General features: G+C 38.6%; 1 protein-coding gene across 1 annotated transcript in view; it reads right to left on the bottom strand.

Moving 5' to 3' along the window:
- EYS (eyes shut homolog) overlaps window positions 1–20,320 on the bottom strand; it is an 828,128-nt gene that overhangs the window by 244,482 nt on the left and 563,326 nt on the right. Inside the window, exon 34 of the mRNA XM_061460547.1 lies at window positions 11,618–11,768. Coding sequence (XP_061316531.1) covers window positions 11,618–11,768 — 151 coding nt within the window. The remainder of the gene's footprint in view (window positions 1–11,617; window positions 11,769–20,320) is intronic.

The following is a 20,320-nucleotide window of genomic DNA, read 5'->3' as shown; positions in this document are numbered from 1 at the left end:
TCCATTTCAACAGACAAGTAATTCCCCCTGGAAATATCTGAATTCCAAAAATTTGAATTCTACCTTGATGGCAGAACAATAAACACTGAGATACTATGACTCAAGTAAGAGAATCATGACAGGCACAGGCTGCACCAGAAAAAAAGCCAGTATAAAGGAAGTAGTTGAAAATATATATATAAAACTAGCACAAATCCTTTTGCACTGAAATTCCATGCAGAAAGAAAAATACCATGTTAGAGCTATCTCATATATCACCTAACCAAGATGATGATGGTGCTTGTTAAATAATAAAATAGGTTATAAAGGATAAGGCAGAAAACACAGTAATAGGAGAGTTTAATTACTCCCAAGCAGCCTGGTAAGAAATCATGAAAAGACATGATGTCAGGACTATATTTTTAGATACTGTAAACACTGGTCTCTTGGAACCGTCGAGAAACCACAGGAGAAATAACTCTTGGTTTTGCATTAAGCTAGGCATAGGATCTATTTCAATATATAACCATCAAAAAAATCCATTTACAAACACTGACTATAATGTACTCAAATTCAGTGTTCTTCTGGGAATAAAACATAAAAATCCACCAAAATAGTTTAACTTGAATGGGACAAGGTTAGTAAGGATAAAAATAAATGGCAAAACTAATGGGTAATATGTTTGCAGGTTACAGCAGAACACTTCCATGGAGTTCAGATAACTATGCATTCTCTAGCAGAAAAAGAAATCAAGCGTGACTTTAAAAAAAAAGGAGCATGGATTACAAAATAGCAGAATAAGGCTACTAGTCTACATCTTTCAAACTGAAGGGTGGAGGGTATAAAGGAGAATACCTGGTAAATTAAATCTACAACTATGCATATTCTAAAAGGTTCCGGAGTATAATTTATTTTAGGCAAAGAAAGATACTCATAGAACCATAGAATCATAGAATCATAGAACAGCCCAGATTGGAAGGGCCATGAAAGTTCATTCCATCCAGCATTTCATGGGAAAGGGCACTTAGATGTGATTATTTAGCACAAAATTTTCAATTGCATGTTGAAAACCTCTAGTGATGGGGACTCCAATATGTTCCTCAAGGGGTTGTTCCAGTAATCACCAAAACTTTTTAAAACATGAAAAGTAAGAAGCCTGACACTGTTCAAAGACAGTATGCAACTTTTCACATAAATCATGTTTTGTACTAAAACACAGGAAAGTGACAAACACAATACTAGGTTTTTAAAAGGACTAATGAAAGGCCAAAATAAGTGAAGCAAACTAAACTCCAGCAAATCTGTATTCAGAGGCAGTTTCCTAAAAGTTGCAATATGGAATGTAAGTAGCAAAACCGTGAAGAACGTGACATAAAGAATCAGTGTAAAATTTTGTACAAGGAAGTTATTTCCCCAATAATTAGACTTCTTTGAACACATTAATGGTCCTAAACAAGAGTGTCATCAAAAAGCATAGCTAATCTAATTTCAAAAATAATTGGACACCTTTCCCCACCAAAAGTTTTAATCAAAATTGATAACCATGGGAAATTCAGGAAGGTCTGCTTTTGTGTTTATAAACTGCTTAAAAGATAGAAAAAAAAAAATACAAATAGTAGGTCAGTTTTCACATTGGTTATCTGTCACAAAAATTGCCAACTGAGTCCTATGCTGTTATACACATTCACAAGTTATCTGAGAAAGTCTGTTGATCACAATAAACTATTCAGAACAGGCAAAGCAGTAGCTCCCTGCAGAAGACTGCAGAATTATCTCTCCACTCAAGAGACAGGACCCCTGATTTCAGGGAACCGATTAACCGTATAAGAACAGAGCATGTAGACCACAATTTCTCAATCTAAACAAGAATGAGTAGGAGTGAGTGTGACAACAGCTAATAAAACAATGAACGACATGTAGAAGATGTATTTTTGGTGATGTGGCATATATCTAGTCTCTATCTGTATATTTATATAAAACATAAATATATAAAACAGCTTGAGGAAGAATAAGTAGAGCTATTAATTAGAATAAGCATTTGGGTGATGCGAAGACAGTTCCAGAGCACACCCTAAATAGGACACCAGAAAGAAAATAGTTGTCAGGATCTCAGGCTGTCATGTCAATATCCAAGAAGAAACTAGACACTCTTCAGGATGTACAGTGCATCTGAAAAAAAATAAACAGTCTGGAAAAGTCTTTCTGAGCACTGTAATCACAAACCTGACAACAGAGCGGACTTAGAAGATGTATGCGTAAGAAAAGTCAAATTAAAAGGGAGTAAAAGGACAAATATTTTCATCCCTTTTTTTGAGAAATACAGGTGCTGGAATTGACACAAGGAGGAACAGCTCACAGTTTCTGCAATGTAGCACTGAAATCCCATACAGATGTAGGATAGAAGAGTCAACACTGTTCACTTTCATTTTCTGCATCACAACAGAACCTCAAACTCAAGTGCATAACTACTACAAGCTAAGCAAGTAATGCCTGGCAACTAACTCTCCGTCTATTCTAATCTACAGCTTAAAGTCATGGAGCAGATGATGCTTTAAATAATATCAAATATGAATTATCCTTTGAACAACTGTCAAGCAGATTTATGATCTAATGAAAAAAACTATAACCTGTCTACAGGTCTTATTGTATACATTGATAAAAAAAATCTAAGAACATTGAAGCAATTTTTTTAAAACTTAGAGGACTCTGAAGAGATGTGGCAATTTGACTAGTAGTCAATTTGTCAAAATTCTGTCAAAATAAGATGGTTTTACATATCTTATTATTTTTAATAGTTACGTATGAAAATTTCAGGTGTGTTGTGGACCAACAGGAAATTTGGGGAGGTTCAGGAACTAGCCCCTCTGAGGTTTCAAACTAATCCCTCTTGCTTATACCACTGTAGCAGTTGTGGCCATGTAACAAGCTAGTATTCTTTGTAAACCTATGAGAGGCTGGATGTCCTTTCCTTTGCTGGCTTCTCCAGGAATCTTCTCAGGCTGGACACAGTAGTGCAGGGGGCATTAACTGGATCAGGACCACTGTAATTTGCTTACACCTGACTACTACTGTAGCAGGATGTTAAAGCATCATCTAAGTACAATATTATAAATTATTATGTGAAAGTTACTGCCAGAACCCCATTCTGCAGCTTTATCAGATAAGGTGAATGCCAGATAATCAAACTTGAATACTGTGCACAGATTGCAGTAAATTCTCCCATTGCTTTACAATGCTTTGGCAGAGGAAGTGGATCATAAACTATGTCTAACTAGACAGTTACAGAGAGATTACTGTTGCTTTGGTCTATGGAAGCACAGCAGCTGTAGCATACTGCAAACTGCCTTTGGATCATTCCAAATGAAGGGCCTGATACTGTATTTTACATTGTCTATTTCTTCACTCACTGACGCTGAATTCAGTGGGTGAGTAATTGAGACAGAAAGCATGTAATTTTTTACATTTTATCAATAATATATTAAAATGTTTTAAACATTTTTATCGACATATGGTAATACCTGACAATATTCTGAGACTAAATGGGCAGTTTCATTTCATCATATGATTTTGATATCACACTATCTGTTTTTCATGAGAAAAATATATGTTTTCTTACATATGAACTACATATTTTAGACCTACATATTTGAAATGTGCATCCCCCCAAAAAACCTCACCAGGTCTAACTGAGAGCCTTTAGATATTGTATGATTTCCATCTCATCTTTGTTACAAGGCTAACACACTATTATCCTGAGCTTATCACTCAACTATCTCTTGCCATTTCCCAATTATCTCTTGACCTATCCCCACTAGTAACATGGAAATATCAATGTCCACGTATATACTTCCACACTTTCCACTTAATCTTTTATCTTTATTTAGAAGGCTGTTCACTTTGTACAGAAGCTTCCTTTCCTTCTGAAATTTTCTTTTCTGAATCCTTGAAAAGTCTAATTATAAAGATCTGCTTATGTTGAAAAAGAATATGAAGATATAATGACATTTCATATTCTCAACACTAAAATACTATTAAGTCCAGAAATGTAAGTTATTGGAGCAATTATAGCAGCAGAAATAACACTATTACTGCAATCAGCTGTTGCTGTAGGTATTTGAAAACAATCTTTAATTTCCCTTTGAGTGTACCAATCTTCTCTCAGAGGACCAAGCTACTGTAAACAATTAATGACACTGAAGATGGAATGAAATTAATTATGCTGAAACATGTCTTTAATTTTCAGAAATAATACATTCTCTTTTTTATTATTTCTGATTTAAAATATCTTCTTTCTGTATGTAATTTGGTTTCTATTCCTGTGTTGTTGATTTTTAGGTCTTATGAAACAGCTATCAGAAACAGCTATATACCCCCCATGTTTTATAAAGATGATGTTAATTAAAAGATTAACTGATTTCACCATTTACATGGTTTTTACATGTGACAAGTCTCAATTATGCCCATCACATTCTTTAATGAAGAAATAAGATATGATTTAAAAATAAGTAAGAAGCAAAGCTGGCAGAGAACTGAATGGGAGTTTTTTTGCTCTGCAGAGACAGCAGAATGAGACATCTGCTTCCCTCCTGACTGTTCAGCTCTGCCTTCCTACACTCTCAGATGAATCCACTAAACTTTGCAAAGGACAGAGAGTCATAAAAACAATTTCTTGCTGTGCATGAAACAGTTTGCACTGCTTGAACTTGGATGAATTCATCCAAGGTGTTTCAGAGCATGTGTCTGTCAACTCATTTTCCACCCCTGTCTTCAGATCCTTCAGAATCCATAGCCAGACAAATACTATTTTTATCTTTGGCCTGTGGGTACATAACATCAGAAAACTTTAGATGTCCATGAAGAAGGAGTTGCAGAGATGAGCTATTATGAATTGACTGCAACTCCCATTCCCCTTCCCCCTGTGTTGCTTGTGGGGAGGAGATAGAGGAGCTGGGAATGAAATTGAGTCTGGAAAAAAACCTGCTCTCCCTTTAGTCCACAGAGCCAGTCATCTCAACATGGAAGGCAATCATACTCATCAAGCAGTTTCCGCTTGGTATATCTATGCTGGTGGTTCCCAAGTACCTATTCCTTTTCCATTTGTTTCTACAGTTTTCTCAGGAGTTGTTCCACTGGCCTGACCAGTTCATGATTACCCAGATCTTCCTCCTTAGTCTTTGAAGATGAACATGATGTCCGATTTACCTTTTTCCAGCCGCTGGGGACCTCTTCTGATTGCTGTAATCTTCCAGAGCTGATAGAGAGTAGCTTTGTGATAACATCTGCCAGTGGCATTTGCTTGTAGGCATTCCATCTAGACCCATGATGGTATGTCTGGTTTACTTAAGTAGCCCATAATTGTAACCTGCCCTGCTGTTGGTCGTGCTTCCCCCACCAATCACAGCCATTGGACACACAGATCTTGAAGTTCTGAGAAGTTCTGATTAGTGAAGAAAATTATTAGGTATTATGGCATGGCTTCTCTAAATGTCATGGATGCTGTTTCAAATACATCACTGCCTTAAAGGTAAGGCTTTAATCTGTTCTCCTGAAGTGCCTTTCCAAGCTGTGGAAGCAACCAAGGAAATCGGTAGTGATTAGGCAAGAAATTAAAATTAAGTCTGCTAATGAGGTGGGTAGTGGAAAAATACATAGTGTTTATCAAGTCCTCCAAAATATTACTATTGTGACTTTTTTATTGATACTTCTATTCAAAAAGTGTATAATAAGTAGAATGCCAATCAGGTTCATAACAGAATCAAAACACCTCAATGAGTACATACAGAGAAACAGTACCTTATCTTAATTATTCCTGAAAGACCTTATGGTTTTCAAATCAATCTTTAAGGAAGACCTTAAATAAAAAGACTCCCCCTTTGTCCTGGGTTCAGCAGTAGCAGTCATTTTTCTCCTTCGTGGTAGCTGGTGCAGTGCTGTGTTTTGAATTTCAGCCTGGGAACAAAGCTGATACCACCCATGTTTTTAGTTGTTGCTAAGCAGTGTTTACCCTGACCAAGGACTTTCTGAGCCTCACGCTCTGACAGGGAGGAGGGGAAGCCGGGAGAAAGTAGAGACAGGACACCTGACCCAAGCTAGCCGAAAAGGCATTCTATACCACAGCACGTCATGGCCAGGGAGGTAACTGGGAGTTACCCGGAAGGACACGGGGTCTTCTCGGTCGAGCTCGTTTTGGCAAGTGGTATCGTATTCTCTTCCCTTGTTATTTTCCTTATCATTATTATCATTGGTGGTAGCAGTAGTGATTTGTGTTATACCTTAGTTACTGGACTGCTCTTATCTCAATCGTAGGAGCTACATTCTTTCGAATCTCCCCCCCATCGCTCCGGGAGTGGGGAAAGGGGCTGGGGGGGGGGAAGGAAAGAAAGACAGAGGAAAGGGGGGGAGTGAGTGAATGAGCTGGCTGGCTGGGTTTAAACCACGACATTGTGAAATAGTCATTATCATTGTAAGAAAATGTCTGTGTATTAAGGTGGTGGAGGAGCCTAGCCCCATGGCCAAGCCCAGCCCTGTGACGGCCGAGAGCATTCCCCAGAAGCCATCCGCCGAGCCCCAGGAGGATGCTAGATGTCTTCAGGTCACCAGTGATTAGCCCTGACTTCCCTCCAACCATCATCCCAACAGAAAATGAACTTTGATAGAACCAGATGAGTTCTGCAGTAAAGGAATGATCAGCATCAGCAGGACCTGCTCCCTCTTTAATAGCCCCATATGGCCAGTGCAAGAGTCTAATGGAGAGTGGAGACTAACCGTAGACTATCGTGGCCTGAATGAAGTCACACCGTCATTGAGTGCTGCCGTACCAGACATGCTAGAACTTCAGTATGAACTAGAGTCAAAGGCAGCCAAGTGTTATGCCATGATTGATATTGCCAATGTATTTTTCTCAATTCCTTTGGCAGCAGAGTGCAGGCCACAGTTTGCTTTTACTTGGAGGGGTTTCCAGTACAGTTGGAACCAACTGCCCCAGTGGTGGAAACACAGCCTCTCCTGCTCTGAAAGACTCGGGGGAGAGTGAGTGAACGAGCTGTCTGGCTGGGTTTAAACCATGACACCCTTACAGAACCCCCTATACAAAATGGCATTAAAGAATAAAAGGCAAAAACTGTCAAGATAGGGAGGTAATTTGCTTCTCATTTTTGGAGAAGAAAGCTTCCGCTTTTTAAGACTGAAAGGCAGGGAATAGTTGTTGCTCATTGCCTTACATGTTGAGGGCACTCTGACTCTAAGTAATACCAAATAATAAACATACAGACAAGAAATAAGTATGTGGAAAAAATGCACTGACACTTAAGAGTTGATCAGGAAATTGCAGTACAGGAAATCCTCAGAGGAGGGTTTTACACTGAGGGCTTCACAGATCATACCAAACTTCAGTCATAAAAGAAGAGGAATCTATCCTGGAAATTAACAGTGTAGCATGAGCCAATTCTAGTGATACGGAACTCATGTCTCAACAGTTTCTGTCACTGAGAGGTAGAAGTTCCTGTTACAAACTGAAGCAGTCTAGGGTCTGAAGTCACTGCTCTCTACAACTTTGACAATATTGGAAGGTAAAGAGCCGACAACAGAGTGAAGTACTCCAGTGAGAGAAAGAGCTCATCTAAAACAAGGCAATGTATTATTAGACAGATACTACAGATATCACAAGGGTCATCAGACTTGACTTCAAGAGTGATAAGAGCATTTGTCAGAAGACGCTGAGTCTCAGCTGGAGCAGAAATCTCCCTTGTAGCAAACTGCAGGATTAAGGTCAGAAACAGACCTTTTCTGTTTCTGGAATGATGAAGCTTTTACGATAGAAGCCTGACTGCCTGGGTCAAAGCTGATGGTAAGGAAACTTTCTGGAGTGGTTTCCTACTGCTGAGACTGAAAAGTCCACATAAAGAGAGAACTTGGACAGCCAGCTCTCTGACTAAAAGGAAAAATATAGCCTTTATAGAGTGTATGTGGCTAATAACCAACAGACCTTAATAGTGAATCCAAGGAAAACTAGACTTGCCCAAAGCTACAAAAAAGGAAAAATTAAGCAAAATGAAACACCAAGATCAAAATGAACACAAAAATCACAAAGGAGCAAACAAATGAAGTGAAAAAAAAGGCTGAGGTAATCTCAAATGGGAAGCTTCACAGACAACTGAAGAAACAACTGTAGATGTGTTTTTTACCCTTTGGGGAATTTATACGAACATATGTTTTCCAAGTACTAAGAGAGGTTAAGTACCACCAGCTTGAGCACTTGCACATGTCTCACATCTATTACCTCATCTAAATTACAAGCATGTACCATAATTCACAGCTAAATTGAGGAAGTGTGGTCTGGATGATCAGGTAGTGAGGTGGACTGTGAACTGGCTGAAGGAGAGAAGCCAGAGAGTTGTAGTCTATGGGGCTGAGTCTAGTTGGAGGCCTGTAACTAGTGGAGTGCCTCAAGGGTCAGTGCTGGGACCAGTATTATTTAATATATTCATCAATGATTTAGATGAGGGAATTGAGTGTACTATCAGCAAGTTTGCTGATGACACTAAGCTGGGAGGAGTGGCTGACACGCCAGAAGGCTGTGCTGCCATCCAGCGAAACCTGGACAGGCTGGACAGTTGGGCAGGGAATAACTTGCTGAAATATAACAAGGGAAAGTGTAGAGTCCTGCATCTGGGCAGGAACAACCCCAGGTTCCAGTATAGGTTGGGGAACGACCTGTTAGAGAGCAGTGCAGGGGAGAGGGACCTGGGGGTCCTAGTGGACGACAGGATGACCATGAGCCAACACTGTGCCCTTGTGGCTAAGAAGGCCAATGGCATCCTGGGGTGTATTAGAAGGCGGGTGGTTAGTAGGTCGAGAGAGGTCCTCCTTCCCCTCTACTCTGCCCTGGTGAGACTGCATCTGGAATATTGTGTCCAGTTCTGGGCCCCTCAGTTCAAGAAGGACAGGGACCTGCTGGAGAAAGTCCAGCGCAGGGCAACGAAGATGATTAAGGGAGTGGAGCATCTCCCTTATGAGGAAAGACTGAGGGAGCTGGGTCGCTATAGTTTAGAGGAGACTGAGGGGTGACCTTATTAGTGTATATAAATATATAAAGGGGGAGTGTCACGAGGATGGAGCCAGGCTCTACTCAGTGGCAAACAATGATAGGACAAGGGGTAATGGGTACAAACTGGAACACAAGAGGTTCCACTTAAACTTGAGAAGAAACTTCTTCTCAGTGAGGGTGACGGAACACTGGAACAGGCTGCCCAGGGAGGTTGTGGAGTCTCCTTCCCTGGAGACATTCAAAACCTGCCTGGACACATTCCTGTGTAACATTATCTAGGTGTTCCTGCTCTGGCAGGGGGATTGGACTAGATGATCTTTTGAGGTCCCTTCCAACCTCTAGCATACTGTGATACTGTGATAATATTTCATCTATTAGTCCTGCATTTAGAATAATCTATTTAACTACAACATCCACAAAGAAAGAAAACCCATCTTGATATGGCAACCCAATGCATATATAGGCAAAATATTTTAGCACTAGATTACCCTTAAAACATTGTGGTTTACTGCTATTTCAACTCACCTAAGGTAAACCTAGCTTCTGGATTTTATTTTGCCTTTAGCTAGTGAAGACCTATTTACCATCTCAAATTTCCTTCTCACATATACATTATTATGTATAACCCTCAAACAAATTGTTTCTTTACTTGCTCCTAAATACTCTCCATGGATTGAACTTCTCTAAGATTTCACTATAAATTCTTTGGGGCAATCCTCAAAATTATTTCTCTTAGCTTCTAGAAGATAACTCCTTTAAACACTGAAAATATAATTTCCTTCCATCTTATTAGTATAGAACATTTCTTGAAGACACATTTCCATAATAAATAAATTTTTATGTGCAACTAATAGGATAAAATATTCCAGATGAATGGACAGTTTGCATATGAACATTTAAATTAAGCGAAGAGTTATATAACTACAAATATTCTTTGGTATGATTTTTAATTTCATTATGTGATATTTAGAAGTATACTCTTGGCTGAGTATTTTTCAACCCTAAAAACACCTATTCACAAAGACTTCTAAGTTGAGCTTCAACAGTATTGTCACTTTATTGGTTACTATACTATTTATTATAAGCATCAAAACCACTTCTGTGCTTCAAATGACTGTATTTGCCTGATAAGATGACCCTTATTTCCCAAAGAACAGAACAGAAATGAAAAGGTTAAAACAATTGTCACAGAGTGAACCCTACCCTAAAGTACAGCTTAAAAAATGAAATCTGGACTACATATGTCCAGCTCTGACTATATGACTCTGCTTTGCACTAGGAAAACAAAAACCCCCACAGGTTAACTTTGCTACAGTTGTGGGGTAATAGGTATTCAGGGATCACTGCTCAGATAAATGAGTCCTGGACTACACCAAACCAGCAGTAACAGTTTAGTTTATTGCACTATTCATGGAAAACAAAGAAAGACTTGCAGATAATTTTTGGGATGTAATGGTGAAGAGTTTTACATTCTGGTAATAAATCTGAGACATGAGACTAGAAGGTGAAACAATCCAGGTAGCCACACTGGTTGGCTTTAGATAAAGGGAAAATCAGAGCCTGACTTGGAGCTATGTAATAGCAAAGCCACTGGCATGTTATGAAAACAAAATTATTTTAAAAAATTATACATAGTTATGACATTAGCCCCTTGGGTACAGAGGGGGGCTCCATACTCAGACGCCTGACAATGTAGAAGCCTGAGCCATCTGGGAACTGCTTTGCACAGGGGTCATGCTGCCAGGAGCTGGACTGAGTGTCCCCTGGGTATACAGTGCCAGCCTCAAATGAATTATAGGGGCTGGGATTTTGTTATATGTAAGTGTGAAGAGTCTGAGTGTTATAGACTAGGATAGAAATTGCTATATATACTCATCCTGCTTTGAAAAAAAATGTTTAGATCGGAACTCACTTAAGTGATGTGCATCTGTTATTGTGACTACCCCAAATTCCTCCATAACAACAATTCAGTAATGAACCACTTCTCTCCAACCCTTTGCATAACCCTGTGTGTACTCTTCTTCCCTAGTAGTATGCTAGCCCTATTGCACATCATTACTTCTCACCCCTGCATATGCCATTACCCTAGTTGCAAGCAGAGGCCCACACATTCAAGCTCCTTTACCATACCTCTCATTGATTAGTGTAGCTCTGCAGGTTAACTTGCTTGGTCTGTTTTTACACACATTTGTCTATGCTAGCACAGGATGCAAGCAAAGAGCCTCTTTCATTACAGAACCTAGTGCAGTTATACTTTTTATATTTTTATATAACTAGGACCTGAGGAAACAGGTACAGATTCTAAATTTGATCATACTTGCTCCTTAACTCTGCCTACTCAAGGCAAACAGGATTGTAGATAATAACTTCAGGTCAGAATGTTGTTTCTGTTCACTTACCAAAGTCCCACCCACCAGCAAAACTCTGCAAGGGACCATATTCATCTGTTAGATGCAATCCTCAAAAAGCCACAGACAAAGTAATTATTTTAAATTTTTGCATAGTTTAAACCACTTCAGTTGTATCCTATTTAATACACCATTCCCAAAATCAAAACATTTTAAATAAAGATAAATAATAAGAAAAAGTTACCTGTTTTATTGCATAATGATGAGGCAAACCACCAATAAATATGGATCCTGTTTCAAGCCAATATGAAGTGGACCAGAAATTTCTAGATGTACTTGTCTTTTCAGATATCCTCAGAACTGACATTTCTGCTTCACAAGGTACCATACCTTGCCTGCATAAATTTAGAAATAGGCACATTTTACCACCATAAATAGTTTACATTACTGTCTATCTGACAAATTAATTGAGCTGTTACTAAGCCAATGAGTAAAGAAAATCAAGTAAATAGCTGATTTTATATTAAAGACTATAAACATTAAAGAAGCTGTTTAACAAGCTGTAAGTTGGTGTGTCTTTGGGGTTTGACCATCCATTAAAATGAAACCATATTGTAAATCTGAGCAATGTAACTGCTAAAAGGGCCAAAGCACATAACAATGGCTGAATAAAAAAGTTAGACAATTTTAACAATAACAAGAAGGCTTTATAATTTGAAAAAAAAAGACATCTATTAACATCAAATATTTGATATATCCCTCTTTTTTCAACACAAAAAGTTAGCCCAGAAAATCAATTTAAAATAAACTGCATTTTAGAAAGTGCAGATGTACTGTCATCTGCAATACTTACCTTCGAAAACAGCATTCCTGAAACTGAAGGCAGTAACATTAAGCCCTTAAAATAATACATATGTTCCCTTCCTCCCCCTCCCCCACCATGCACACACCCTCTTAGCAGCATCGTAAACTGTTAACAGTAAACAGAAAGTGCAAAGTAAACAATTTGGATTACTTATTTTTTTTAATTATGCAAAGCTCATTTACATACTGATAACTAATTGGCAGCGAGCACTTTGTCTTCATGAAAAAAAACACAGGAAAGAAACAGCAGAAGTGAACAAGAGTCTCCCATAGGAATTTCTCTCAGCCTAACCACGATATTCACACAAAAAAAATCTGAGTTTAACCAGCTGTATGTTTAAAAATATTCCAGTGCCTCTTTAGTATAGGTGCCACAAAAAAAAAAACAACCCACCACACAACTGTGTGAAAATAACACACACACACACATATATATAAAAAGGCAAAAAAAAAAAAAAAAAAAGAAAAACCCAAAACTATAAAAGCAACAGTCTGTAATTTATTTAGGATGCTCTAAGTATGAATTCAGTTTATCTTTTATAATGCAAAATTAGGTTCTGAAACATCTTAGTTATAAAAACAGCATAGAAATTTTCTTCACTACCTTCTGTCAGATAATGAAATATAAAGGATTTCTCACATACTATTTGATAAGATGTTCTATCATTTTTTAAATTAAGAGTATGGAGACTTCACATTTGCAACATTTGCAGACAGTTCTCTATGTTTGTTTTCCATATAATTCTGTTAGTGGATACTTCCAGGAAAACATGCAAACACGGTATTACCCTTTTAACAGAAACAACTATAAATGTTTTTCCAAGCAAAATGGCCTGTTTAACCTAGGGTAAATAACTTTGGATAAAGAACATAAATTTTTCTTGTTAAAATCAAGACTTAAAAAGAGAAATAAATTTGGTTTTTAATTGTGTGTACTATAAATAAACTTAGAGGACCAGTTCAGGAGAATTTTTTTCTTTTGTTTTCACCTCAAGCTTGGTAATTAATAACATGAATTAGAAAAAGGAGAAATTTGTAGTCAGAAGTGCAGCCAAGGAAAGGAATGTTTTGTAGCGCATTTTGTAGATATTATAGAATGGTTGTATGTCTAAGCACACACATGAGGTTCTGCAGCACACTGTTTTCAGTATTTGCTTAGAAAGGAGATAAGGAGATTTGTTTGTATGTCATACACGCATTCTCAGTAGTTCTGTTTGCAATGATCAAGTAGTTTTTACTAAGGCTTGAACCCAACGTGACACCTTGGATATATTCATTTTATAACAGAAAGCTACGGTGAGATTTTTAAGGAAAAAAAAAATTGATTTTTAAATATCTAAAATGTCTTCTCTTTCTGATAATATGATATAATATCAATAAATGCATAATATTAGGACAGCAATCTTTCTGAAATATTTTAAATTAGACCTGGTTTAATGCAAAGTAATTTTTAAGAATGGAGTAGAAGAGGGTCAGGAAGGGAACTGATAGGAATTTTTTATTTTTCAAACTAATTAACAGATATGCTAATTAAATGAAAGCTGCCCAAACAAATTCATTTATTATTTTAAAATTCCTATTTCTTCTATACATTTTGATAACTCTGTAACTGATTCCTTGACCAAGTACGTACTTCCATTACACAAGCATCCTATTTCTAAATGTAGTTCTTTTCAATTAGCTTTATATGTATTTGTTAGCTGGTCCTTAATAGCTAATATGATGGATATGCAGAGGTATTATTGTGTGCATATATAAACATATTTTGAAATTAATTACCAGTACTTTATGTCAGAAAACAAGTTAATGCAATTCAATAGCATCAGCTGCCTTCACCCTAAGCTTGTTAGAATGCCAGCCATGTACCTTTGATTGTACTTAATTGAATCTAGCAGGGTCTGGTCAAATTAGAATAACAACCATAAACCATTATTGTTTAGCATTTGCTGATAATACAATCAATGGGTCATATATGCACTCCATGAAATTTCCATCAGGCTTTTAAAATTCTTTTTCAGCAATAAACACATTGGGTGCTTTAAAGGTCAAGTAAGAAGACAGAGCTTTTTGCATAATTATAAATGTGGAAATGCATACAGCGATTCGCAAGCACTTTTGCTGGGTAAGCTACCAGTAATTGTGCCTCAGTCCAACCCAGCAGTAATAGTTCACACTTTCTTTAGTTGTACTCAACATAAATGTAATGATTAAAGACTGGCCTATTACTTATAACCTGCTGATGAGTTCTGTCTAAACAGTATTAAATCCATTGCCCAATGCCTCACAGGTTGGAAGAATGGAAAGGTCAGATAGATAATAATTTGATAGCTGTTGGGATAAGGGTACCTAAACATGACAATGAAATCCAAAATCCTTTTACATAATGACCTTACTTGCTGACATTTGTAAGTGATGATTAAATTACATGTTTGGGATTGTCATAAAATGGTAAAAAATTAATAAAACAACTGGGGGAAGAGGAGGAGGGAAAGGGGGGAGGTGTCCCGATAAAGTACTGTCAGTCAGGCTATGCATTCCTGGGAATCTTCCATATCTTTGATATGGTGATCCTGATCAGAAAGGGAAATCTCTTGTTCTAGAAACAAGATTGAAACTTACACCCAACTCTAGCAATTCCACTTTGAAGGTGACCATGCTAAACCACAACAAACAATTCACTAATTGCCCCTGAACTATTTAGGATGTAATGGGTTGAACATTCAGTCCATTAAACAAAAAACAACTGTAGGTTTGCAAACAGCTACACAAACATGAGTTGTGAACTACAAAAATTAAAGAGGGTTTATTATCATATATTCTAAAAAACAATCCCAAATTTCCCTGATTTTATTAAGACAACTGATTAACTAAAGCTAAGAAACATATTTCATTTTCACTGTGTTTATTATTTTACATATTTCTTACCTTAAAAAAATCAAAGCAAATTCATGTTTCCCTCTGTTTTCACTGAGTATCTAGTAGTTTGAATTTTCTGGTTCTATATTGAAATTGCTCCTTGCAGTTGAATGTTTATTTTTGTAAAATTGCAGGGGAAAAAAAAATAGACCTACTGTCACAGACAATTAAAAGTTACATTTTCTTAATTCACTTTTTGACCAGCACTGGTTTTGAAACCCTTAAGGCTTAGCAAAGGTGTTTGAGACAACTTACTGGAACATCTGCTCCTCACTGCTCAGAGAGATTGCACAGGTTTCATCCTTGGAGGTTTTCAAAACCTGACTAAATAAAGCCCCTAGCTACTTGGTCTGACCCCTTGGCTGGCCCTGCTTTGCACAGAAGGTTGGACTAGAGACCTCCTGGGTCCCATCTAGCCTATGATTCTACAATCCTGCGACATTTTCCTTTTGCAAAAAAACGCTGAACCCTCTAGTAACCAGCTTTAGATAATAAGGCAGAATCTCATATTACCCTCAGCGTATTTATTTAGATAGAAAATATACCAGTTACACTCACAGTCGTTAAACTTTCTCTCCGCAGTAACATGCATGATTTTAGACAGCTGGTATCTACTGCTGTTGACTGTGCCTTGTGGAGGCAGCAGGTAACACCTGCTTTAGTGTTGCAGTTGAACTAGAATCAACAATGTATCTTTCCTCATTCCCTCTGACAGCAGACTCATAGCTCCTGGTCCTGGAGCTGATTTCTTAATCTAGTTTTACAGAGTGATTTAGCTAAATAAGTAAGAAAAATTAAGCTAACCACAAGGCATGATGTAAATTTCTCCAAGAAATTGGAGTGGGGGTGGGAGGAGAGAATTCTAAGGAATGAATAAATACGGTACACTCTTATTCTTTTCACAGAGGTTAAACTTACATTACTTAACTAAAAAGGTCCACAACATGAGTTCCTGCCCTGACAGATATTACTCCATATTTTTATGAATTTATCACAATTCCTGTTACAGTTGCCACTCAGGCTAGCTGCCACTTCCAATTCTGAAAGTGAGCAAGTTCTGTGGTCAGCGCAATTCATGAATCATTCCTGGTTTAAATGTTGCCAACCTACTTTACAATAAGCACTTTTATAGACATGATCTGGAACCTGCTGGCTGGCCTCAGGTACAGAGAATAGTCTTCAGATTTCAGTTTTATTTATTGCTACAGATTTAGCTAGAGAAGAAAAACAATGATCTATTCCTCTGGCCATTTCTGTCATTGCAGTTTGGAGAGCTTCAAGTTTCCTGCTGTTCACATTATAACAAACTTAAATACTATTTGCACAAATTATACCTAGAAAACATGCATTTATTTCAAGTTGATGTAGATGTAAATACAGTGTAATTTGTTGAAAAGCTTGGCCTAAATGAGAATACTGTATTAAAATATCCAGACAGTGGCAAGTTTAGTGTCAGATCTAGACTTGCAACACTGACATTTTATTTCAAGTGAAACTGAAAGTCTTTAATGAATAAGATAGTTACACAATGAAATTCATATTTACAACTCTGGAGGCCAGCATTATTTCTGTGCTGTATACACCCCCGTCTGTGTTCTCCTTAATATAATTTCTGTGCTTCTGACATGGGGTCACAGAACATTGAACCTTTAACTACCTATAAGCATCCTTTGATATTCCTCAGAAAATAACATGGAGCAAAGTTTTAAGTATGCTATTAGAGTCTTACTCTATTATTTTTAAGTTACTGTCCCTGAAATAAGTTGTTTCAGAAGTTAACATAGAAAATGTGTGTTCTTACAAGCACTTTTGAGAGCCAAAGTAAAAGAAAGTAGCAATTTTTAGTATTTATCTAGTTAAGTAATCTGAGCAAGAATAGAACACTATATATCACAGATTTGTCTCTTTGATCATTCTAAATTCTAACTTGTGTCTCTTTTGATGGCAGAGTTCTGACAAGGTATAGAATGTGACAAGGTATAAAATGTGGCAGGACTAAACAAGTAAGCTTTTATCTTAAAGAGGCTATAAAACAACAGTTTGTTTCAAACTAATTGGTGGTATTAAGTTGCTGTTAGCTGTTAATATGATCAATTTAGTACAATTAAATCCATTGCATTCAATCATATTGTTCAAAAAAGTCAGTTGTTTAGTCTCACTTGACTCAGATGAAGTTTATGAAAAATAGTCACTTTTTGTGGAATATAGAAAACACACAACATACTGAGTTTTGATTTCATGACAATTTTTTATTCCAATTAAGATTTCTTTACACTGCATTGATGCAAAACAAAATTATGTTATTTAGCTGCAAACAAATGCACTTAGTTTTAGTCTTTCATTTTATTACAAGATTTGACCAGGGCAGGGCTTTTTGTATACTGTGGCAGATATGCAAGAAGAAAGTCTACTTTCATTATTCTCAATTTCTGGAAACTAAATGCAAGATATGAAAATATTAAATCAAGTTCTGTCATCATTTCTAGGTTTTGTCCATTTCCACTATTCCTTCTTTTTCTGTGCAATACTAGTTCTTGTTGAATGAATAAAGCACTTGTAGACACTTCAGAATAGCAAAGGGTATTCTGGTATATCCGGCAATGCAGAACTGAGATCTTTACTACACAGTGTTCAAAAGCAGCATGCTCATGAAATATCAGTAATATAACAGCACGTTTTTTCTTTTTTTTTCCTGAGAGTTAAGTTTCTCATTTAAAGAACACTAGCTTTAAGCTAAGATTTTAGAGAAATTCGGAAAGTGAATGAAGGACTGTGCATATGTACAGTAGATATGGTGGGGCCCAGATGAACTCACTGGCATTTCTTATACATCTATAGATGTGGTTTGACAGGCAATTTAGAATCATAGAATCATAGAATACTGAGGGTTGGAAAGGACCTTAAGATCATCTAGTTCCAACGTCCCTGCCGTGGGCAGGGACACCTTACGCTAAACCATATCACCCAAGGCCTCGTCCAACCTGGTCTTGAACACTGCCAGGGATGGAGCATTCACAACCTCCCTGGGCAACCTATGCCAGTGCCTCACCACTCTAAAAGGAAAGAATTTCCTCCTTATATCCAACCTAAACTTCCCCTGTTTAAGTTTTAACTCGTTACCCCTTGTCCTGTTACTACAGTCCCGAATGAAGAGTCCCTCTCCAGCATCCCTATAGGCCCCCTTCAGATACTGGAAGGCCGCTATGAGGTCTCCACGCAGCCTTCTCTTCTCCAGGCTGAACAGCTCCAACTTCCTCAGCCTGTCTTCATACAGGAGGTGCTCCAGTCCCCTGATCATCCTCGTGGCCCTCCTCTGGACCTGTTTCAACAATTCCATGTCCTTTTTATGTTGAGGACACCAGAACTGCACACAATACTCCAGGTGAGGTCTCACAAGAGCAGAGTAGAGGGACAGGATCACCTCCTTCTCCCTGCTGGTCACGTTCCTTTTGGTGCAGCCCAAGATACGGTTGGCTTTCTGGGCTGCAAGCGCACACTGCCAGCTCATGTTCATCTTCTCATCAACCTACACGCCCAAGTCCTTCTCTGCAGGGCTGCTCTTAATCTCTTCTCTGCCCAACCTGTGCCTGGGATTGCTCTGACCCAGGTGTAGGACCTTGCACTTGGCATGGTTAAACTACATAAGATTGGCATCAGCCCACCTCACAAGTGTGTCAAGGTCCCTCTGGATGACATTCCTTCCCTCCAGCCTATCAACCGAACCACACAGCTTGGTGTCATCGGCAAACTTGCTGAGGGCGCACTCAATCCCACTGCCCATGTCAGCGACAAAGATGTTAAACAAGACCGGTCCCAACACCGATCCCTGAGGGACACCACTCGTTGCTGGTCTTCAGCTGAACATTGAGCCATTGACCACAAATCTTTGTGTGCGGCCATCCAGTCAGTTCTTTATCCACTGAGTGGTCCATCCATCAAATTGATGTCTCTCCAATTTAGAGACAAGGATGTCATGTGGGAAAATTTCGAACGCTTTACAGAAGTCCAGGTAGATGACATCAACTGCTCTACCCCTGTCCATCAGTTCTGTAGCCCCATCATAGAAGGCCACCAAATTGGTCAGGCAGGACTTCCCCTTAGTGAAGCCATGCTGGCTGTCACCAAGCACCTTGTTGTTTTTCATGTGCCTTAGCATGCCTTCCAGGAGAATCTGCTCCAAGATTTTGCCAAGCACAGAGGTGAGACTGACTGGTCTGCAGTTGCCTGTGTCATCCATTTTCCCCTTCTAGAAAATGGGGGTTATATTTCCCTTTTTCCAGTTCTTGGGAACTTCACCTGACTGCCATGATTTTTCAAATATGATGGCCAGCGGCTTCGCAACTTCATTTGCCAGCTCCTTCAGGACCTGTGGATGGATCTCATCAGGACCCACGGACTTGTGCACGTTCAGATTTTTAAGATGGTCTCAAACCACATCCTCTCCTCCAGTGGGCACAAGGTCTTCATTCTCACAGTCCCTGCATCTGCCTTCCAAGACTTGGGTGGTTTGGTCAGAGCCTTTGCCAGTGAAGACTGAGGCAACAAAGTCATTCAGAACCTCAGCCTTCTCCAAATCCTGTGTAGCCAGTTCTCCTGAGAGCTTCCTGAGGGGGCCTACATTCTCCCTAGTCTGTTTTTTATTTGCTATGTACCTGTAGAATCCCTTCCTGTTATCTTTAATACCTCTAGCTAAGTCTAATTCTAACTGGGCCTTAGCTTTCCTAACCTGGTCCCTAGCTTCCCGGACAACATCCCTGTACTCTTCCCAGGCCACCTGTCCTTGCTTCTACTTTTTATAAGCCTCTTTTTTCCTTTGAATTTTCCTCAGCAACTCCTTATCCATCCAAGCAGGTCTCCTGGCCCTCCTGCTGCACTTTCTTCTGGTTGGGATGCAACACTCCTGAGCTTGTAGCAGGTGATCCTTGAATATCCACCAAGAGTCTTGGGCCCCCCTGCCCTCTAGGGCTATTCCCCATGGAGCCTTACTGAGTAGGGTCCTGAAGAGGCCAAAGTCTGCTCTTTTGAAGTCCAGGGCATTGAGCTTGCTGCACACTCTTCTCACTGTCCTTAGGATTTTGAATTTGGCCATCTCATGATCGCTGCATCCAAGGCTGCCCTGGAGAGTCACATTTCCAACGAGCCCTTCCCTCTTGGTGAGCATGAGGTC

The sequence above is a fragment of the Pezoporus flaviventris genome, unplaced genomic scaffold (assembly GCF_033815535.1).
Source record: "Pezoporus flaviventris isolate CSIRO_AGI_PZ_B2104156 unplaced genomic scaffold, CSIRO_AGI_Pfla_v1 ptg000031l, whole genome shotgun sequence".
NCBI lineage: Eukaryota > Metazoa > Chordata > Aves > Psittaciformes > Psittacidae > Pezoporus > Pezoporus flaviventris.
Note: the sequence above shows the minus strand (reverse complement) of the source record. Positions and strands in the feature narration are given on the sequence as shown.